The 24,619-nt window shown below is 40.4% G+C and overlaps 1 protein-coding gene across 2 annotated transcripts in view; it reads right to left on the bottom strand.

The window, feature by feature from the left end:
- The window catches only part of LOC124795250 (condensin-2 complex subunit G2-like), a 296,139-nt gene that overhangs the window by 62,450 nt on the left and 209,070 nt on the right, over window positions 1-24,619 (bottom strand). For both annotated transcript variants that reach the window (XM_047259188.1, XM_047259187.1), the window contains exons 17-20: window positions 8,481-8,689; window positions 2,740-2,927; window positions 2,250-2,393; window positions 2,015-2,158 (exon numbers count right to left, since the gene is read on the bottom strand). In XM_047259188.1, the coding sequence (XP_047115144.1) occupies window positions 2,015-2,158; window positions 2,250-2,393; window positions 2,740-2,927; window positions 8,481-8,689 (685 nt within the window). The remainder of the gene's footprint in view (window positions 1-2,014; window positions 2,159-2,249; window positions 2,394-2,739; window positions 2,928-8,480; window positions 8,690-24,619) is intronic.

The following is a 24,619-nucleotide window of genomic DNA, read 5'->3' as shown; positions in this document are numbered from 1 at the left end:
TCTTAAACATGGTAATTTGCATTTCTTTTTCTTGCTATTGCAGGTAGGCCTAGACCCCCCCCAGCTGGCGGGGTTAATGTAACCCGGCCGCCTAATGGGCCAGATGGCAGGCCCGCTGGCCAGCTGGCCAGCTGGCCAGCCAGCTGTATGCTGCTGAATCGGTTGCATTTTAATGATTCATCGACCTGTACAACAGCATGTGAAGAGTATGACATGGTTCTTCAAATCAATTGATATTATATGTCATTTTGAACCCATCATTACATTAAAACAAATCATAGCAAAAAAAAAAATTATTTTCGCTCCCTCAAAATTAGGATGCGCAGATTATTCGAGGGCACAAATCATTCGAGTATATACATTATATAGAGGATCTACATAAGGGAGGTGAACTTGAAAGCAGTATTATAGAAGTGGACTTACATGAAGATGAAATGGGAAATATGATAACGCAAGAAGAATTTGATGAAGCTCTGAAAGATCTGATCTCAGCCAAAACAAGGCCCCGGGAGTAGACAATATTCCATCAGAACTAGTGATAGCCTTGGGAGAGCCAGCCATGATAAAACTTTTCCATTTGGCATGCAAGATGTAAAAGACTGGTGAAATACCTTCAAACTTCAAGAATTCCAAAGGAAGCAGTTGCTGGCATGTATGAAAATTACTGAACAATCAGTTTAATAAGTCATGGTTTCAAAATACTAACATGAATTCTTTACAGCAGAATGGAAAAACTGGCAGAAACACACCTCGGGGAAGATCAGTTTGGATTTCAGAGAAATGTAGGGACAGTGAAGCAATACTGACCCTACGACTTATCTTAGAAGATAGGTTAAGGACAGCCAAACCTACATTTATAGCATTTGTGGACTTGGACAAAGCTTCTGACAGTGTTGACTGGAATACTCTCTTTGACATTCTGAAGGTAGCAGGGGTAAAATACAGGAAGCGGATTGCTATTTAAAACTTGTACAGAAACAAGATGGGCATGAATGGGAAGCAGTAGTTGGGAAGGGAGTGAGACAGGATTGTAAACCATCCCAGATGTTATTCAATATGTACATTGAACAAACAGTAAAGGAAACCAAAGAAAAATTTGGAGCAGGAATTACAGTTAAGGGAAAAGAAATAAAAACTTGGTTTGCCAATGACATTGTAATTTCGGCAGAGACAGCAAGGGACTTGAAAGAGCAGTTGAATGGAATGGACAATATCTTGAGAGGATGAACATCAACAAAAGCAAAACAAGGAAAATAGAATGTAATTGAATTAAATCATCAGGTGATGATACAAGAATTAGATTAGGAAATGAGACACTTAAAGTAGTTTGCTATTTGGGCAGCAAAATAACTGATGATGAGGATATAAAATATTTTCTGGCAATGACAAGAAAAGCACTTCTGAAGAAGAGAAATTTGTAAACATCAAATACAGATTTAAGTGTTACGAAGTCTTTTCTGAAGGTATCTGTCTGGAGTGTAGCCATGTATGGAAGTGAAACACGCATGATAAACAGATTAGATAAAAAGAGAAAAGTAGCTTCTGAAATTTAGTGCTATGAAAGAATGCTGAAGCTTAAATGGGTCAATCATGTAGCTAATAAGGAGGTATTGATTTGAGCTGGGAATACAAAGAATTTGCAGGGCAACTTGACCACAAGAAGTGATCGGTTGATAGGACACATTCTGAGACATCAAGGGATCACCAACTTGGGAGAAAGTGTGGGTGATAAAAACCGTAGCGGGAGACCAAGAGGTGAATACAGTAAGCATATTCAGAAGATGTAAGTTGCAGTAGTTATTTGGAGATGAAAAAGCTCGCACAAGATAGAGTAGCAGGGAGAGCTGCATCAAACCAGTCTTCAGAAGGAAGACCCCAACAACAACAAGTGCCATCATGATTTATTTTACTAATAGGCAAATTTGACAATATTTCACACAAATAAGAAAACCTCATTTTATCTCTGAAGATTAATATTACTTTCTTATTTATTATGTAGTCATCTGTGGCTCACCTCTTGATATTCTCTGGAGATATTCCTCTCAAGTACTTGAAACATCATTTCTGTAAGAATTTTGTTGTTATAGAAAGATGTCACAAGCTGAGATGCTACGTATGGCAGATCCTGTACCTTCTTCAAGACTGCTATATTTTCTAGCTGCAAAAATGGTCAAATTAATGGTTAAGCATTGACTAACAAAAGAAACCACCTCTAAACATATTTCATCATTAGGTGCACTTGTCCTTACCAGTCCTGCATCTTTCTTCATTATTACTAAAATTGCAGTAACAAATTTGTTGAACGTTTTAACAAACAAATCATTCGAAATGCCAAACATTTTTGACAGTAACATCAGTGTATTAATCATTGCTGTTCTCGTTTCAGCAAAATTCTGTAAGATAAAAAATATGGTCAGAGAGGACTGTCAAGCTAATACAATTATTAGCATACAATATTTCAAAATCTCCACAGGAACTATTACTCTGTAAAACTAAATATGTGTGTGTGTGTGTGTGTGTGTGTGTGTGTTTTAACATTAAGGAATGTCTGAGTCACACACATTACAGGGTTGTGAACTCCACACAACAAACTTGCACCCTAGCACTGTGGCAATGTGGTAATGTGCTCGTCTAAGGTGAGATGAGAATTTCTATTAACTACTGGAATTACATCATTATTCTTTTTTGTACAAAGCTTAGCAAAAATGGAAACTTATCTTTGCTACACAAAAATATTACCTCAATATGTAATTTCAGGCCTTCTTTGGTAAATGCCAGATCTGTCAGGGACGCAACACAGTCCCCCAGTAAATTAGCTACAGTATTGAAAAGCATCGATAAGTTCTTTCCACTCAGGATCTTCTTATAATAGTCGGAAATATGATGCATCACTCCACAAGCAGAGTAGACAAACATTACCCTACAACCTGCAAGGTTACAAATCAACCAACATTTAAAATAAGAATTAAGTTGTGCCATATTAGCATAGCGTAAATTTTATGAATACTAGCAATTTGTGATGCTTACACTACTAGTGCAAGTCGAATAGTCTACCAGTGTTTTAAACAATAGTAAAAAATGCAATATTAATGTGCCCAATACTTTCAATAACACCACTAATCTTTTAACAGCAAAGGTGAGGATTGACAATGGAGGAGAGCAGAAACTTGTGTAACTACTACTACAGCAAAAAAAAAAAAATCCCATATCAAGTTTGAAGGTACAAGGATAGATTGAAGATTCAAGTAAACCTGAAGACTTTACCACAATAGTAATGGAAAGCATGGGTAGCTTTTCCCCACTCAGAATCTTCTTTAATAGCCAGAAAAATGACCTCTTCACTGTACTTACATGTCACCCAACATTCATCTGCAAATAAGTGGCTGCATGTCCACAGAAGATGAATGGACAAATCAGATGCAAAGTTAAATAAGTTACATCTATCAATACTACTTTGTATAAATGGAGGGGAAGGGGATAGATAATGATTGGTTGGCTGATTTAGTGGGGCATTGTGGGCTGGGGGTGTGGGGGGGAGGGGAGGGGGGAGGGACCAAACAGCAAGGCATCGCTCCCATCGGATTGGTGAGGGATAGGGAAGGAAGTCAGCCGTGCCCATTCAAAGGAACCATCCTGGTATTTGCCTGACGCGATTTAGAGAACCACGGAAAACCTAAATGAGGATGGCTGGATGCAGATCGATAGAGGCCAACGACAGACTCACAAACAACACACCGCCAAAGCCCTAATGGCCGCCAGTATTTAGCTCAGAGTCAGGCAGCACATAGCGACCAGAATAGTCCACATAACGGACTTGTATGTCACCAGTAGTGGGGCTAATGTAGACTATTACGGAGAGATTGTACCCCAATAACTAGCTTAAGTTAAAAAGCTTTCTTATTCTTATGAATAAAGAATCCAGTTAATACATGCATGCAGTTTGTGTTAGAGAAAGATGATAACGGCCACCAAACAACATCCTCTCCTTGTTTTTGGTGGTACAGCTCTATACGGACAACAAGACGACGACAAAAATTGGCAAAAAGTATAATTCAGTGCAGATTTTGCTTGGTTCTCTTGTGTTTTAGCTTGCAGGGGTGCTTATTTCTCATTGCTAATTTCTTGTTGTATTCTTGCATGTATTCCAGGAGGGGAGCCGTAGCACTAATCAAATTTCTCTTTTCAGCAGCTTTGCCTGCTTTTTTTCTATAACGTATTTGTGTAAACCATGGCTACCCCACCCCCTCCACCCCCTGCAGCTGCGCCTCAGCTGTAGGTGGCCAATGTGATGGCTCTAATACAAATTTTTCAGTTTCAGAAGCAACAAACTGTTGCCCTACTAGTGACGGTACAACAATCTCTGGCTGCACAAGCCACGTCGGCCGCACAACAACCGACTGACTGACTAGCCTAACAAGTGCCACTGACCAGCATGCCAACATTCCGGCAATTTCACAACACATAAGAGGAATGGCTCAAATACTTGACACAGTTCCAAGCACATTGTGAAGTTCATTGAGTTCAAGGTACTGTGAAGCTACAATACTTTCTATCGACTGCAGAGTCCCCAGTGTTCAGGTTAATACAAAAACTATTCTCAATTGTGTCTCCCAATTAATTCAGTTATGACAAAGTAATTGCTGCATTAACTCAATATTATGGCCAGCCAGTCCAAGTAGCTCCAACCAGATATCAGTTCTTTTGCTTGCAGAAAAAGCCGGAACAGATGTACTGTCAGAGGTACACAGAATTAATGGGCATGGTCACAGAGTGCAAATTTATGTGTAGTTGTGGCAACTTTTACAATGACTTAATGATTTGGAATGCAATAACATTCAATGTCCCAGATAGTAGAATACAGGAACAGATCCTAAAGTACTCTGATCCATCACTTTCTCAAGTATTACAAATCTTAGAGTAGTATGATTCGAATGAAACAGTGGCCGATAAGTTTGACCAGGCCCCGATTTGTCGGCTTGAGTCACCCCTTGCTCGCGACCGCCCCAATTAGCCACAACAACGAGCACATACACAGCCATGTGGACAGCCACATAGACAGATAAACAGGCCTGTGAACTTAGTGAAGTCTTGTGCCCAACGTTTCGCTCACCATAAAAGACAAGACTGCCCACTACGTAACGCAAAGTGTTACACATGTGAAAAAAAAAGGCCATGTCCAAGCAGTTTGTTTGCATTGACACAAAAACGCCAATTTTGTTCGCTCTCAGAAAAGCAGGCCTTTGCACCTGCAGTGAATGTTGTGTTTTCCAAACCAACAACAGGTTCTGACAAAAGTAAGACTAAGGTTGTGCCTCTTTCTTGCCCTAGTGCTGTGCAACAATGTTCTAATGAACTATTCGTCTCATTATGCATTGCTGGCCATTGTGTGTACTTTCAGTTAGACACAGGTGCCTCAGTAACATTGCTAAATCAGGCCACGTGTGAACACTTAGGCTCACCATGCCTTTCTAAATCCAGCGAGCACCTTACTGCTTACAACAGACAGGAAATTCCAGTGCTTGGACAGCGTAGTTTGCCTGCCACTTGCATATCTTTCACCAGGAAGTGAATTTTACTGTGTTGTAATCAAGAGACAGTGAGAACATAGTCGGTTTTGATGCCTTTCATTTGTTTGGACTTTGCATCCATGATAATGTACTTTCCATATCCACTTGTGATCCAAAAGACAGTGTCACTAGCTGGCTTATAGAATTTCCTGAACTATTTTCAGAAGGAATGGAAAAAGCTAATAACTTTGTACCACATGTTACATTGAAATACAATGCACAGCCTAAGTTTTTTTGGGCCTGCCCTGTTCCAATTGCATTAAGAGACAAAGTAGCCAGTGAACTGAAAGAATTACAAAATAATGGTGTACCTGCTCCCATTCACACTAGTCAGTGGGCAAGTCCTGTAGTTTTGCTGCCTGAGCCTTCTGGTCACAATCACATTTATGTTGACTTTAAGTCTACAGTCAACCCACAGGCAGCAGTTGACACTTATTCCTCACCTCACCCCGGGGAACTCATGGACAGGCTTGGTGCACGACATTAGTTTTCTAAGACAGATTTGTGTGATGCCTACTTGTAAATTCCATTGGATGAAGAATCACAGAAAGTGTTTGTTGTAAATACACACTTAGGACTGTTCAAGTATTTGCATTTGCCCTTTGGCAGTGCTTCCGCACCCACCATTTTTCAATGTTACTTGGAACAGCTGACCACAAAAGTGCTGTTTTGTTCAAACTACCCTGACAATATTCTTGTCTCAGGTCGTACACCAGAGGAACACATTGCCAATTTGCATACTCTTTTTCAAGTGTTGTCAGAAGCAGGACTCATGTGTCATCTCGAAAAGTGTGACTTATTTCAAACTGAACTACAGTACTTAGGTCATGTGATAAGCAGTCAGAGTGTGCACCCCCTCCAACCTCATTTGCTTGCAACTGAAGCCTGCCTGTTCATCACAATGTATCTGAACTGCAGTCAGTACTAGGCAAGATGACGTGCTACATTCGGATCATACCAAACGCCACCCAGATCGCAGCTCCACTGCATCGCAAGAATGTGGCTTTTGTGTGGACTAAAGACTGTCAAGATGCATTTCAGAAACTCAAAAATGCCTTGCTTAGTGACAGATGTTTAGTGCATTTTGACCCCACGAAGCCAGTACTTTTGCAAGTCAAGCTTCTTCCTACGGAATCGGCACAGCGCTTTCGCACAAAATTGGTGCACCAGACAGACCTATTGCTTTTGCCTCAAAGTTGCTCACTCATACTCAATGCAATTATTCTCAAATAGAAAAAGAAGTACTGTGTATGGTGTGACCAAATTCCATCAGTATCTGTACAGACGCAAGTTCTATTTAGTGACAGATCAAAAGCCTTTGCAGTTCTCTTTCATCTGTCACAGGCAGTTCCTAAACACACTGCTCAAAAATTGCAATGCTGGAATTAGTTGCTTTCACAGTATCAGTATGATGATATGTACACACCTACGGCAAAGCATGACAATGCAGACGCTCTATCTCGCCTTTCGATTGGCTCAGACTCTGATTTTGATGCATCTGCTGCATCTTGTAACCAAATAAATGCGCAGGGCTCTGATTTGTTGGAATCTTTTCCCTTGCACCATAGAAAAATTGCACAGGTCACGGAAGTAGACCCATATCTCAAGATTTTGTTGCATTACATTCACACGTCTTGGCCTCGTTCACTGAACAGTCTCCAGAACTCAGTTGTGCGTCGATATTTTGCACATCAGCATAACCTTTCGCTACAACACGATATAATTCTAGTTCAAAATAACAAAGGGCAATTGCATGTGCTTATTCCCAAAGTGTGGCAAAAGGATGTGTTGCAATTGCTACACTAAGGAAATTGGGTAATTGTTTGCACAAAACAAGTAGTGTGACAGCACTGTACTTGGCAGAGCCTGGATGCTCACACTGAACAGATGACGACATACTCCACTCCACCACAAACATTCTCAGCTTGGCCTAAGACTTACTCGCCATGACAATGAGTGCGCATTGACTTTGCAGATGCATTCTGGAACACTCGTTGGCTCATAGTGGTAGATTCTTTTAGCAAGTTTTCATTTGCGGTGCCTATGAACTCTACCACATCATGAAGCACCAATCAAGCATTGTCCTCCCTATTTTGCATCCAAGGTTTGCGAGCCAAGCTTCACACCCCCCACACACAGGAACAGGTGCTGAAACTCTTTCTCACTTCCTATCGCTTCCACCCACGAGTCAGACCATCACCAGCGGATCTTCAGCACGTCTGATGCCGTCGGACACTGCTACACTTGCTACATCCAGCACAGCATCCGGCACCGCCAATGGTCCACAAGTATTAGTTTGCACCATGCAATCTTGTTCTTTTCAGGGTTTATGGCAACCGTTGGCAGTGGGAAAGAGATGTGATCCAGGAACGCATTGGCTCTTCCATGTATTTGACTGCAAGTCCCAATGTTCTGCAGCGCCACCACCAGAACCAACTCCGCACATGTCATTTGCCCTGTGATTCTGCTGGTTTTCTTCCCCTGATTCATTGTCTGACAGGACCACACAGCCGTCACAGCTGCCCGATGGTGCCACCAGGGCACCCCAGGAGGAGCAGATGGACAATACCCCCCCATCCCACCAGTCACAGCCCAGTGGGAATAGCAGTTGCAGTTAGCTCAGGAACTGATGGAGTCATTTAGGTGAGAAAAATTCTCTAGTCATCTATACTGTCCTTCCTGGTTGCAAGTAACTTTCATCCCTTCCTTAGCCTGCAGAGGGCGATGATAACATCAAGTGCATAGTACCTGGATAGTTGTGGAACAAAACACAAAAGTAGTTCAAAGTGAGTGCAATAGGAATGGAAATAAAAGAATTCTAATAAATGATTCTGTATAAATCTTTTTGTCCTTACTTTACAGTTACACCTCATACTCTAGAGAGAGATATTTCCTTGTCATCATGCTTCTTACCAGTGCGAAGCAGCAGTTTGCATAGTCTTATCACTTTGGATGTGAGTTTCACTGAGGCTTGTCCAAGGAGTATCATATTTGCTCCCACTTTTAGAACTTCATTCAACAAACTGACTAAAAGAGGCCCAACAGAGTCAATAACCACCCATTCAACAGCAGTGTCATCATTTGTCAATGGGAATTCTTTTGGGAGACTCGATACCAATATCCTGAAACAGAAGCAGCTCTATTACACTTACATACTCTGCAGCAGCAGACAAAGTACAAAAAGAAACTAAAGAAATATAACTCCTCACTAACTTAAGTTTTGCATAACAATACATATTAAATGAAAGGATGCACTCAAATTATAGATTCAATCATCAATAATTTCCATCTTCCTCTTTTCTTAAATGGCTCATACGTTATTTGAAATCATTATCTTGACACATCCAAAAACCATTGTTTCCTTGTCAAGTTATAGGACTTCCGATTTTTTTCTAACAACTAATCATATGAAAACTGTGAAACTTTTGTCTCTTCTCAACATAATCTCTCTGCAGCCATTCACATTTTTCCCACTGCCGACTCTACGACTCCAAGGCTACTGTGAACACTTCTTTGCTGATGCAGAAGAGGCATGGGTAGTGAATGTGCTACAACAGAGAGTGTCTTTCATCGCCAGACACAGTCAAAAGTTGCTAGGAACCAAGTCAGGTGAATAGGGAACATGAGAAAGCACTTCAAATGTGCTGTTCACGAAAAAAAACTGCAGCTAGCATTTGCCTGATGCACTGGTGCATTGTCTCAATGAAAGAGCATGCACACATGCAGCCTTCTCTGGTCTTTTTCATGCAATGCTAGAAGCAGCTTATTCATCAAAACATTTTGGTAGGATGTACCTGTCACAGTAGCACCCTTTGGAACACAATGAGTAAAGATTACATCATCACTGTCCCAGAATGTGGCTACCATCATTTTTCCAACTTCTTCAAAGTCTTTTTGAGTGTGCATGCTTCTGTTGACTGGCACTTTGTTTCAGAATTGAAAAACAGCCTCCATGTCTCATCCACTGTCACAATCAATGAAAGAAAATCCCATTAATGCTATCATGAAACATCAACATTGCCTGGAAACACATCATGCATGCAGCTGTGAGATCAACCATCAGCATTTGTGGGACCCATTTGGAGAACACACTTCACATTTTCAGATCTTCATGCAGGTTTATGTGCACAGACCCCACAAATATGCCAACTTCGGAGGCGATGTATTCCACACTCATTTGGCAGTCTTCCAAAATAACTTTGTCTATTCGCTCGATCATGTCATCAAACCACTGGGGCAAGACCAGTTCGTTGACAAATAATGATCTACCTGTTTGAACTGTTGCATCCACAAATGCATGTTAGACAGATACATGACACCATCATCACATGCCTCACTCAACTGGCGATGAACTTCAATCAGTTTCACATAGCATAAATGGAGAATGATTACATGACTTTCTTGTAAGAATAATGTTACCATTTAAAGTAATGAACCATCTTCACTTTTACCACTGCCACTCGAGATGTGTGTGCTGTACAGTGCTGCCATTTCTATCATGCATTCAGAAAAAATGCACATATATTTTAAAACAAACTACATGTTTCTGTTTCCAGGCCTAAGAAGAAGAAAAAAAATATCGGATGTGTTATAACTTGAATGCAACTCTTAGGATGTTAACTGCTTTGAGCATTAACATCAAATCATCACATACTTTAGTGGTGAAAACTGGGTTTCCTTTACTCTTCATTTCCTTGTACAGTGTACCATAATGACAATGCAAGAATTTCTTTTATCTCATGCTGATGGATGAGGAGCGTGGGATTGGGGGGAGGTGGGGGCATGCCATAAAATGGAATGTCACTGATAATGTGAAATGGCTGGGAACTGAAAGGAAACAACAGAGGTTAAAAGAAATAAACTTGTGATACGTCAATGGAAAAATAACAGAATCGAATAATAACTACAAACGTTAATTTTATAGGTTTCCAAGTATTATTTAGTATTTTCTGGTGTTGATAAAGATTTTGTTTTAAAGGTACTCACTATGAATTTATCAGTCCATCCAGCCTCTTGAAATAAAAGGGAGAGAGGACTGCAAGCCAGTGCAGAGATGGCCACAGCTGGGAGTTCTCCAGGTCTAGCAACAGTGCGAAGAGGCACAACAACCCTCTCCCCTCATGTCATGGGTAAAGTAGCTTGCAGAGTGCATTTAAAGCTAGTGTGTTTATGCCAGAAGGGTAAAAGACACTCAATGTATATAGACTGACAGAGGTAAAAAGTAGCTGTGTGCATTAGTTCAGGGACAAAGTTTAACAGGAGGTCTCCTGGGGCTAGAACTGCAATGAAAGGCAATCCCTCTTCACCAACCTCAAGAACCAATGAGATGTGACCAGCATTAAATTTTGTTATAAAATGCAGGCAGAGGCAGTTGCACTGTGAGACAGTGTATCTGAGATAATGAAGTAACCACGTTCAGCCCAAGAGGTACTGCCAATACGAGAGTATGGGGTACGGTTGGAGGTGCTCCACAGATAAAATGAGATGGTCTGCTTGTTGCAGGATGATTCTGTGTGAGAGGCTGGTGTGGCCAGTGGGTAAGCAGCAAAAGACAATAGCTTCTTTTTGAGAAGCCTGGAGTGAAATTCACATTTTCATAGTAGTCTCTCTGCTCACAGTTTGCTGGGGTGTGCATAGTTTTTCATTCTCTTTTCCCAGAAATTCACATTACAATGACACCAATGTGTCCTCAGTGCCTGGTATTCCCAATTCTAATGTAGGCATTATAGCTGCCTCATCATCCAGTCTGTCAGTGAGCTCGTTTCCTGGTAAGACCATGTGGCTGGGTGGTCAAAGTAAAGTGATGTAGGTTCCCACTCTGCGTAGCCCATATTCTAAATTGTGGCTATTGGAGACTAGTATTTTCTGTGAATAGTACTGTGTTATCAGCTGTAGTCATCAGGAATCATTGCACATTATAAACTTCTAGGTAGCAAGTGTTCCGATGTGTTGTAGAGCTCTGGATATGGCTGTCAGTTCTGCATGCATTTGGTGGAGAGCATAGTTTGTAACCCACATTTATGTGTAGCCTTAACTGAAAGATAATTGACCTTCGAGCCATCTGCGTACATCAATGTCAACTACAGTGCAAAAAAAGTACAATGTGCTGTACATGTGAAATCCAGGGCTCAGTGTGACTCGATACTACTTTGTATGCCTCCGTTTTCATCGGTTCTTCTCAAAACAACAAATATCATTCAACAGTGTGAAGCAAAACTGTTTCTTCTGGCATTTATCGGTTGGTATGATTTTCTTCAGTTTGACAGAATACTAGTGGCCATGGTGTTTATCCCTCACTACTTACTCATGATACAAAAGAAGTTTAAAGGTCCAAGGGCTGTTGAAATCGTACGTGCAATCGAAAATGGACGGTCTCGTGACCTTTTTTTGCAAGCCTTTAAAAATGAATGGGTACCACAATTCTTTTTCAAAGAGAAGGATGAGAATTGTCAATGCCTATTATGGAGTCGCACATCACTAGGTGTTGCAAATATGCTACATGGTTACAACACTATGCACACAGAATTTAAAGATTTAGTTTGTGATGAACGAGCATAAAATTACAATGATAAACAGATGATGTGTATGACATTCACATCAACAAGTACTTTGGATTAAATTTGCAGGTAAGAAAGATGAGATTCAACTGGTGGTACGAATAGCAGATTTTCTTAAGTCGCACAGTTTATTAACTATCTGCTTCAATAGTTTTAGATGGAATTACACAAAGAGTGTGGAAACGTATATTACTGTGATGCATGTTGATTAAGTTGATGGGGCATGCCTGGATTGGTTTTTTAATTTAAGACCCTCCACTGTTGAACTTCTGAAAGAAGAAGGAAAGCTCTGAGCAAAATTAGAAGATCCCAAATGGACTGCAACCCTCACAGTTTCAGAAAACTTGACTGTTCATCTGAGCAGACTTAGTAAGATGTTGCAAGATGAGAAGCAACTTCTTTCTGATTTGGTGGCATGAGTGGATGCATTTAAAAATTAAAACACGCTCTAGAAGTGATGGCTTCTTACAAAGAATATCATTCATTTCCCTAAGTTCTCTGGTATTAAAAAAATAGTGAATTTTTTAGAATTCATTGCAGTGTTGGAAGAAATACAGGAACAATTTTCTAGACTTTTCAAGGCAATGTCAATCTCGCATCTATTTTTGAGCTATTTCAGAGACCATCTGCCATTTCAGTTGATAGTGCCCCTGGGTATGTTGGAGGAAACTAATCAATCTGGAATGTAATCCCCACTTCAGAGGCAAATTATTTTACGTCACAACTGTCCATGAGTTACATGGTTCTACATTAAATAAGTCACAATTATGTGGCAACTTGGGTGACAAAAACCTGCACAGCTTTCTGGTCTGTCTGTGTACCAATTTGTTGTACCAGATATAAATTTTATCGTGTCTTCAGTGAACCAAAAATAATTAAATAAGGGGGAAAACTTTGTTTTGTTTGTGATATATATGTTACTGGGAAATACAGCCGTTGCAAGATTGATGGAATTGTTACATATAATAAAATCTGATTAAAGCTTCATGTGAAAGAAAAATGTATTCCACACATTTACTCCACACTGTAGAGACTACTTGTTTTTGCCTCTCTTTTTATATCAAAGTTTAAATATCATCATAACTTTACAGGGAACAACATGGCAAGCAAAATACTGCCAGTGTTATGCAATTGCAAACTCACTTTTATTTTTATTATTTCTGTAAGTGCATTCTCTTGTACCAACAGTCAGGGCCGTATAATATTCCTCTTCATGATCAGTTGTACATAATACTGCTCTTCATGATCAGTTGTAAAGTGGTCCGAAGTTCTGAATTTCCCAATTACTATCATACGAAACCCACCTGTATTCAGGCCATTCAGCATTCCTTGCATGGTTGCATTGCCACCCGAATACAACACATTTCCAGTTTCCCTATCTTTCTGCTCAAACAATGTGGCATTGTAATGTGCAGCCAAATGAGAGAGATACACTCCAATGCAAGACCTCCGCTTCCTAAATGTTTATTTGACACTACAATAGTGAAACCATAGTCACAGTACACAAAATTTTTCTCTAAAAAAAGGGGTTACATTACCGGTTTCAACAAACTACATCGTCATTTTCAAATGTAAAACATTAGTTGGAGAATATATAGTGAGAATTATGACCACATTAGCAGTTTCAACAAACTACATTTTCAAATGTAAAACATCGGTTGGAGAATACATAATGGGAATTATGACCACACATCTGTCACAATTCCCATTACATATTCTACAAAGTGTTTTACATTTGAAAATGATGATGCAGTTCGTTGAAACTGGTAATGTAATCCCTTTTTTAAAGGGATATTTTATGTACTGTGACTATGGCTTCACTATTGAAGTGTCAAACATTTAACTTATATTTAGTCACACTCCTTATGACAATTATGTCTGAATATAGAGCTCCACATGTATTTCTTGGTCATCCTTGGTGTACACCAGTTTCAAAGTGCAGATAATCATGAAGGACTGAATAGAATACAAACCGTTAAACAATGGGATCTGCTTTTTTGGTGGCGATTCACGAGCAGTCGGATCCTTTGAATTTAGAACACAGTTGTGTACCATAACAATAGTGATCGGACAACTGGTCATGATTGTGTAGCTGACTAGGAGTTGCTGGAGTCTCAGACTCCGACAGTTGGGACATCTGCTTCTGCAAGGAGATTGGCAACTGGACTTGTGCGAAAAGCTTTCAGATCCACTCCTCAGGTATTGCCAGATCTGCTTCTCAGGTGTTTCCAACAAAATGGAGAGCATTAAGTATCCTCATACAGTTTGCCTTTAGTTGGCATATATGAGGTAGCCATCTTACTTTGTTACCAAACATTGGATGCAAAAGGCAGAATGTTCAGGTAAATGTATCACTTAATTCCTAAGTAGAATTCAGAGAGGGGATGCACAGAACTGAGTCTACAGACATGTGTGACATGTGATTTTGCTGGTGAAAAACAACACTCATGTATTTGCTCACATTCAAGTGCCTTCCCTATGGCTGTCTGATGCTGAAATTCTCTAGTGTGCCATGATATAGATCTGTAATATAAGCAGGTCTTGTCAACATATAATGCCAATGAGACAATAAGTCTCACATCGTTATAATTTATTGCTATCATAAAGAGGTTAGTATATAGTATGCAACACATACAGGAAAATCAGGCACTGCAGATATCAGTACTAAAGTCTGTGCCAACTTTGATATAAAACAGTCAAAGTGACAGAAAGTTATCTGGCAGCATCAAAAATCCCCATTTACGTAAAGTGGATACAATGCGGTAATGTCGTAAACCTTTTGAAAATCAAGAGCACAGCTTTTGAATGTCACAGAACACAGAAATGAAGTACCTGTAATGTTCAAAGGTGTCATGGATTGCAGATTCGAGGTGCAGAAGATAGCTGTCGGCTGGGTTTCTCGGAAATTGAATTGGTATTGAGAAAGGTTTTTTGACTCCAGTCTCCTACAAAGTCGTTCCATAAAAACACAGGAGAACTGCCGGATATCAGTAACGTTCTGCCACGATATTTCGGTGCAGAGTCTTCTGGCCATCTTCAGGTGAATGCCACTGTAGTAGTACTGAAGATGGCCAGAAGACTCTGCCCCGAAATATCGTGGCAGAACGTTTCTGATATCCGGCAGTTCTCCCGTGTTTTTATGGAACAATCAGTACACCGGGTAAGCTTTAAACATCACATCCTATAAAGTCACTTATCAACCACAATTTCCAGTAAGTCACATAAGCTGGTTGGGACACAAACTGGTCAGTAACTATGGACGTAATAGCAAACCCAGCAACGCTTCGCAATCACTAAATATGTATGGGCATTCGACATACATCTTAAACTCCTTCTACACCTTCTCTCTGCCCATTTTCTCCTGTCCTCTCTGTTTGTTCATATCCTCCTCCCACCCCACCCCACCCCCTTCCTGTGCATCACTTCTTCCACCCCTCTCTGTTCACCTCCTTCTCCCCTCTCTGTTCATCTTCTCCCACACCCTCCCCCATATACTCATTTCCATCTCACCACTCTCTGTGTCCTCTTATTGCTCTCTCTCACCCTGAGCACTGTTATTTGTTTTTGCAAACAAAACCTTGACAGTGAAATGAAAGTGCTTAAAATGAATAGGATGAATTCTCCAGAAACATCACATGAAGATAGTCTTCCACCCAGTAACTTCTTGGTAGTATAAAATATGACCTTGGACTACAGAAATCTGGGTACTATCATATACCCTGCCAATGTGGTTAGACTTAAATAGGTCAGACAATGTGTACTGTCGAAGACTGTTGCCGAGAACACCAATGGCACACCAGAATGCAGTAAATTAACAAGTCAGCAGTCACAGAACATTTCCTGACAGAATTACACGGAATGGATTATGACCACACCATTTCTGGGCATGCATCATTAAGGAGTCCATTGAGGTCCCAATACAGGAAATGCTGATAAACTGTGATAGCACTCACATCCTTAGTAAGGCATGGGACCCTGCTATTAGAACGGTCAAGAAGAGAAAAGACATATCAAACATCAAACTGGTTTCAGGCAGGTGGAGGAACAGCAGAGACGCCACCAGTACATGTTCCTGGGTGTGAACATATCACGGAACACAGAGTTGGTGGATTGAACGGGGGATGCTGGGCAGCGGAGGGGACGGGGGGCAGACGGTTGTTGGAGTGGCCTATCAGTCAGTTCATCAGCATACCTAATGATGGCAATGTGGTCGTTTGCTGACATATTGTGTCTGTTGGACACTGACATCTGGCTGTTAACCCACAAACTATTTTGACATGAAGTACACTGGGAGCTGAAGAACCACATCAATGGGTAAATCGGTTGGGGTCACTGATATACTGGGTATAAGAGACAGCTCTCCAGATGTTGGATCTCTAAGGATAGCAGTTTCAATGGCAGTATTTTGCATAGTTTTAATTTCTGAATGGATAAAGCAGCAAAGTTTTGGTTGATTCAGATTCTGCAATAGTACTCTAATCATAAGCCAATAAGCCCTAAATACGACTTTCCTATTTTTCTGTAAAACTAACAGCAAAGGAGAAAACAAAACATACATTGCTGTGTATACAATTTTTATTTGAAAATATATATAACGAGAAAGAATATATATGGGAGAAACAAATTGTCTAATGGTTTACATGACCTGCTATCATAGTTGAAACTGAAAGAGACAAAGAAATCAAAACCACACATTTTCACATCACAGCCATTTCTGTCTCACAGTCAGTTTTAACATAAAACATGGGCATTGCCTTTCAAAGAAATATATGGCCTATCTGTCGGGATGCTTATTACAATATCTCTTAAAAAGTGGAAGTAAACAGGTCAAGAACTTTTCAAGACATTTGGTAACAATGTTTCCCCTTAAGTTATTCCATATATACTAATATACTGAATACATTAAAAGATATGAGAGCTATGTCCATTTGGATTTCCTATTTATATGTTGAACACACAGCTATGTATTATACATATTGCAAAAATACACAGCCTATGACGGGCTGAATGTTTATTAGAGTATTGTGTACAAGTACGAAGTAAACTGGTCAAGTATTTGTCGATATTTTTTGTAACAATTTTAAACACAGATTGTCTTTATACTGTAGTGTAGATATACATTAAAACCATGTGCAGCCTGTGTCCATATGAACGTAATGTATATCTGTGTGTGTGTGTGTGTGTGTGTGTGTGTGTGTGAAGAGAATCTGAAGGTTTATTACAGCATCTTGTAAAAAGACAGAACTTTTGGAGATTTTTGCTAATATATATCACTGTGTCCTATCAAACATTTAATAGAGTATCATTTGAAGTAAATCAGTCAAGTACTTTTTGAGATTTTTGTACTAGTTTTAAATACCAACTTCTCTTCATATAACACTACACATGTATATGTATAAAGCATATATATTTAAAAACTATGTAGCCTATGTCTGTCCAAAGATTTATTAGAGTATTCTGAAAAATTTGAAGTAACTGGGTAAAGAACTTTTGGAGATTTCTGCTAATAATATTGCCCCTATATATGGTAAATACACTGATCAGCCAGAACATTATGACGACCGACCTACTATCAATATAAACCTGTCCAGGCAACAGCAGCATCACCTGGCGAGGAATGACTGCTGGACAGATACACACACGGTGCACATAGTATCATGAGCATGCTGTCTGTGTGTAGAATGGGGAAGGCACACAATCTATCAGAGTTTGACCGAGGGCATATTATGACAGTATGGAAGGTCAGATAAGCATTTTGGAAACTTCGTGACATGTCAGGTGTTTGAGGAGTGCTGTGGTGAGTGTCTTCAACACGTGGTGAAACAAAGGCGAAACCACGTCCAGGCATCGTGGGGTTGAGCAGCCACTCCTCATTACAGATGTCGGACACTGTAGGCTGGGCAGACTAGTAAAACAGGACAGGCAGCAAACTATGGCGGAACTAACATCAGACTTAAATGCTGGGCAGTGTACTACTGTGTCTGAACAAGCAGCAACAAACACTACTTAATGATGGGCCTCCACAGCCAATGACCAATGCACGTGCCAATGTTAACATCATGACATCAGCAACTACAACTGAAATGGACATGTGAGCATTGGCACTGGACGTTGACATACTGGCAGAGCATTGCATGGTCTGATGAATCCCGATACCTCCTTCATCATGCCGATGGGAGAGAGTGAATCCCTCGTCTTCCAGGGGATCGGTTCCTTGACACCTGTACTACGGGACAGAGACAAGCTGGCAACAGCTCTATTATGCTCTAGGGAACATTCACGTGGGCATCCGTGGGTCCAGTGGAGCTCATGCTAGGCACCATGATGGCCACAGAGTATCATACACTGGTTGCAGACCGTGTACACCCATTTATGACAATTATGTTTCCTGATGACGGTGGCATTTTTCTACAAGATGATGCACCATTTCGAGAGGCCAGGTGTGTGATGGAGTGGTTTGAGGAACACAGTGGTGAGTTCCAATTGATATGCCAGGCCCCCAACTTGACAGATCTGGACCCAATCAAACACATCTGGGATTTGATTGAACGTTGTGTCAGAGTTCATCCCCCCCCCCCCCCCCCAAGGATTATACGGGAATTAGTTGACGTGTGTGTGTGCGTGTGCAGATATGGTGCCAACTCCCTCCAGGGACATACTGACTATTAGGTATTTTTAAAAATGTAGCCTACGATTGTCCGAATATTTATTAGAGTATTGTGTAAAAATGTGAAGTTAATCAGTCAAGAATTTTTCGAGATTTTTGGAAACAATTGTAAACAACAACTTGTCTTTATATAGTAGTACAGATTGTGCATTTTTCCTGATTTCGAGATAAGTACTATGATGCTCTTCTACTACTCAGAAGAAAATTTTCCTTTGTGCCATATTAGATTAAAAACATTTAGTATATTCTTGTTACTGCTACAGATAAGATGGTGTAGCATTTCACCTTGTACTTTTTCAGGCACAGGGAGGAAATTTCAACACAGTAAAAGTGCTTGTTAAAAAGACACATTATAAGTTTCTTGGTGTTGCGACAAGAAGGATGAATTGCCAGGCATTGGCAATTTGTAAAGGTAGGACAGGTATATCTAGATGCAGACATTTCTGCACAGTGTACTTCTAGATATTCCACAATATTCTGTGGGTCAGAATGTCTCCATTGGCAGCAATGCCAGATTTCAGTTGACACATGATTACCACAAACTGTGTTGAAGTTACGCACATACTTCAGTGGGTACAGTGTTTATCCTCACATAATAGACATACTGCTCCCAAAGCTCCTTTGTTCATTAAAAACTTTGCTTTTTCTGGAGTTATTCTAATATACTTAAGTTGTTCAATGACGGGTGGCATTTATGGTATTTAAGTGCTCTTCCATGTTCTCTACTGGCCTCTGTTATTCCTTCATACCACCATGGCATCGGTTTCCTCTCTGGGATTGCTATATCTGGTTGATGTTAAGCTGCACTTGGGATGATAGGCTTGCCAGCTGGCTGGTCTCAGACAGGAGCTGGTACAAATTTGTTATTTCTCCAGTCTGGTAATTGCATGGGAAAGGCTTGTGTTGCGCATTGTGGGATCTACTGCTGAGTAAGTAATAAGGGCAGCATTGAAACTCCTGTGCTTAGCAAGTAGAGTTCAAATTAAGACAGTATTATTTCTAATAGTTGCCCACTGTTGTTAGAGGTGCTGCCTTACAAGCAATAGTTAGGACTGAATCCCACCAATAACATAAAAGGTGCGAGTAATTGTTCCACAAGGCTTGATACTACCTCTTTGCAAAATATTTGTCCATAAGGGGAAGTGAGACGTAAATATTACACACTGTTACCCTGGTAGTGAACTGGAGACAGGTGGCTACTACCTCCTTCTAGTGTGGGTTTACATGGCACTTAACCTCAACTACTACATTACAAAACACACAGTGGGGTAAATGGTCATCAGTCGATGGAGCTCTGCATGGTGCCAATAATGACAATTACACTTCCAAAGAAGTAATGTAGAAAAAATTTGAGGCAAAAGGCAGCAGAGATGTATATATCTCAAGTGGGATTGGACACACACACATACTCAGTACTCTCTCTCTCTCTCTCTCTCTCTCTCTCTCTCTCTCTCTCTCTCTCTCTCTCTCTCTCTCTCTCCCCCCCCCCCCCCCCCCCAAAAAAAAAAAAAAAAAAAAGGGCTGCATAACGGAAAAATAAACTGCAACACCAAGAAGGAGTTGCGTGACATAAACGAAAGTTGGCAGGCATGTTTCTACAGCTGAATGATGATTTCTATTAAAATTCTGCACAGTCACATGAGAAAGTAAGGTCACTATGACGACGCAAATCAGGTTTGCTTTAAATACATGCTGTAACAGTTGTGAGTGTTAGTTACCTCCGAGACTGGACATGTTGAGTTGATCTCAGTCGAGAATACCTTTAAGGCAACAACACATCATTATCACATCTCACTGAGTTTGAACATGGTCATGTAATAGGGCCACAAGGAGTTGGATGCAGAAAGACCTGGCAGTAAAGTAGCCACTGTACATGACTGATGGCAGCAGTGTTCACGAGAATGTATGGTCACAAAAGACCGGGTTCTGGACAGCCACATGGCACTGCCAGGAGGAAAGACTATCGTCTTTGGCATATGGCTCTGGAGCGCCATAGTGTATCTGTAGCAGCAATTTGAGATGCAGTTGGCACCACAGTGACACAACAAACTGTTACAAATATGTTAATTCTAGGACAGCTTTGAGCCAGACACCCTCTAGAGAACATTTCATTGACCCCAAAGGACAACCATTTGTGACTTTAGTGGTGTCAATCAAGATTTCAACATCATGATTTATGATGGTCCCCTGGAGTTCGCCCTGATTTCTTAGTGTAGCTTCAGTTATGATGAAAAAAGCCACCAAGTTTTCGAATTTTTTCTGTCCCCCTTCTGCTCCAATTTCTCTGAAACTAAGTGTTTAACCAAAAAACTGAATGTTACAAACATTTTGGACAAATAAATTTTGCATGGATTGAGTTACAAAACTTTGCTATTTCATTAAATACCCCTATATAAAAGCTTTGTTAGAAAACTGTAATTTTCATATTTTTGGAACAAGATTCATTTCATCACTATAAAACATACGGCATCTGAGAATTGACCACTTTGACACAACATTTTATAGGAGAGAAGTTTAGAGCAATTAACTGTTTTTTTGAAAAAAGAAGTGACAAAAAACCTAGCTTGTAAGTAAATAGCACCATTATTCAATGATACGTTTATCACACACTTAAAAGACCATTACCAATTTTTTACTTTCAGTTGAATAGGTTCTTCCAATGTTCGATCTTGTTTGTTTAATTATCAGTTCACTCATTCTCTGCATTACGTTTTTCCACTATTGTTCGAAACATATCCTTTAGCTGTTCTTGCTGGAGAAAATACTGTTGATACCTGCTCCTTGTTACAAGGCCTTTGGCTGTTCAATATGAATTGAAAATTAAAAGTCTGAAGATTGTATGAAGGAACACAGAAACTGGCTGCATAAATAAGTTAAATACAAAAGTGGCTGCCGGAGGCATTTTAATTTTCAATTCTTTTCATTGTTTAGTTACATTCATCAGTGAAAGCCAGTGCAATGTGCAAGTCTTTCATGCATGGCGAAAGTGTTGTGGATGGAGTAGATGTCATCATAGTGAATCAGAAAGTGTTTATAGAGAAGGGGCAGGGGAGAGCAGGGGGGATAAGAGCAGATGGTAAACAAGTTGGTTTGGTGAACTGTACTGCTGCTGTTACTGAGGCACAGAATCCCAAGTTGGAAGGGATTTATGGAAGCAGTACACTCGCATGGAGATTACTCGACCTCACATACACTGTGTCTGCCATTTGTGTATTCATGTCCCTCATCATGATACAGTACCTTCTGCACTTTTGGCCACAACACAAAAATTTAAGTCACTTAAGATTAGAAGCTGCTTTATCTCATTTGATGACCCACTTTATGTAAAGGCTCGAGATACTGTTGCTTCCTACAAACCTAACAGTGAGACGGGATCTATCATTGTCCGCCTTGAAGGTTCTCACTTAAAGAGTTTTGCAGGAGCACGTTTCAGCACACCTGAGTTTGACCCACATTATTTTGTAGATCACTCTAATGTAGGAAGAGCAATTGGCACTAAAAATTATCTTCAATGACTGAGACACTAACAGTCTATATGTATCCAGAACGAGATTTTCATTCTGCAGCGGAGTGTGCGCTGAAATGAAACTTCCTGACAGATTAAGACTGTGTGCCGGACTGATACTCGAACTTGGGACCTTTGCCTTTCACAGGCAAGTGCTCTACCAACTGAGCTACCCAAGCACGACTCGCGCCCCGTCCTCACAGCTTTACTTCTGCCAGTACCTCATCACCTACCTTCCAAACTTTACAGAAGTTCTCCTGCGAAACCTTGCAGAACTAGCACTCCTGAAAGAAAGGATACTGCGGAGACATGGCTTAGCCACAGCCTGGGGGGATGTTTCCAGAATGAGATTTTCACTCTGCAGCAGAGTGTGCGCTGATATGAAACTTCTTGACAGATTAAAACCGTGTGCTGGACCGAGACTCGAACTCAGGACCTTTGCCTTTTGCGGGCAAATGCTCTGCCAACTGAGCTACCCAAGCACGACTCACGCCCCGTCCTCACAGCTTTACTTCAGCCAGTACCTCGTCTCCTACCATCCAAACTTTACAGAAGCTCTCCTGCGCAGTTTCGCAGGAGAGCTTCTGTAAAATTTGGATGGTAGGAGACAAGGTACTGACAGAAGTAAAGCTGTGAGTACGGGGCGTGAGTCGTGCTTGGGTAGCTCAGTTGGTAGAGCACTTGCCCGCGAAAGGCAAAGGTCCCGAGTTTGAGCCTCAGTCCGGCACACAGTTTTAATCTGTCAGGAAGTCTCAGTCTAGATGTAGATGTGTCGTCGTTTACACCAATGGGTGGAAGATTTCCCAAAAATCTGAAGAAGTTGCTAATGTTGAAGGTACAGCATGACTGTGGGTTCAGTACTTCAAAATTGTAGCCACTGTTAAGAAATTTGTGGGAGCTGAGAGGAGTGCAGATTGGCAATTGCATACGCAATATATTAAGGATATGCCTCCCTATTTTTATGCCAGGGCCATCTTTATACAAAATCATATCACTTATACTCAAAAGAGATCAATGAACTGAAAACCAAATTTACTCTACAAGAATATGAGCCTTTTGTTGTTAGGGATGGTTTACAATCTGTACGTCAGAAATTTTTTGGTCTGACATTACAAATGAACAAGCCTTAATGCAATTGATACCAATGATCAAGTTGGGCAATTCTGTGGTGTTTCATTTGCAGCTACTGAACAACACGTGGAGCTAGAAAAGCAAGAATACAAAGAGATGAAGGAGACCTCAAAAGATTTTATACTACTGTCCCCCCCCCCCCCCCTAACCCCCCACACACACACACGGTCCTTTTCCTATTTATGAGCATGTTATGTCCATCAGCACTGGGACAGTAGTGATGAAACGATCAACTGCCACAAATCTGATGAACTTCACAATTTATGCATTTCAACGATTACTAGCAGCAGCTTTTACTGTTTGAAATTTCAAATAAATTGAGTCCTACCTCTAAAGTGTACATCATATAAAATCACACTGTACAACAAGGTCATTCCTATCAACCCCGAAATGATTTTTCAGAGAATCGCTTTCCACACAAAGTCCAATGAAGAGCTTCAGCACTATTAGCACTCTATCCATATTTGACAAGATAATTATGCAGAAAACACAAGAAGCTATGTTTTACAAGTTTTTTGATGTCTTTCAACGCCCAGCTGACTTCAAAATAGCAGAATTCATTGTAGATGGAGTATTTCTGTCGCACAGAGTGGCATGGGAGGCAAAAGAACTAATTTCTTCCTTAATTACAAAATATGCAGATTATATTAAGTGCTTGTACAGTTGAAAGGTCACGACTGTCTTTGATGGATACCCTGATGTGTTACGTGACAAGAGCACGGAATCAGCTGAGCGGCTGCGTAGACTCACCAAAAGAACTACACCAACTGTCACATTTAATGAAACATCATCATTAACGATAGAAAAAGTTTTGTTTCTGTTGAAAAACAAAATAAGAAGACATTTCTTTACTGACTGTGCAATTTGAAGGTGAGCACTTCAATATTACACAAGATGCTGAGGATGCTGGATACTGTAATTGTAGCTACTGCTGCTGATACTGCTCAGCACTCTGGCTGTGAATCTCCTGTGATTCTGACTGTTTCAGACCCATTGTTCTCGCAACAATTTTTTTTTATTTTTTTTATTGAAATCAGGCAAAGCCCGACATAGCAACATAGTCAACAGCCTCCTAAATTTCAAGCTGTCTCAAGTATCAAAAGACAACATTCTGTTCCTACATGACTTCAATGGCTGTGACATGACTTCATTATTTTTTGACAAAGGGAAACTGAAACACCTCGAAGCATTG

This window comes from Schistocerca piceifrons, chromosome 4, assembly GCF_021461385.2.
Source record: "Schistocerca piceifrons isolate TAMUIC-IGC-003096 chromosome 4, iqSchPice1.1, whole genome shotgun sequence".
NCBI classification, from domain to species: domain Eukaryota; kingdom Metazoa; phylum Arthropoda; class Insecta; order Orthoptera; family Acrididae; genus Schistocerca; species Schistocerca piceifrons.
Note: the sequence above shows the minus strand (reverse complement) of the source record. Positions and strands in the feature narration are given on the sequence as shown.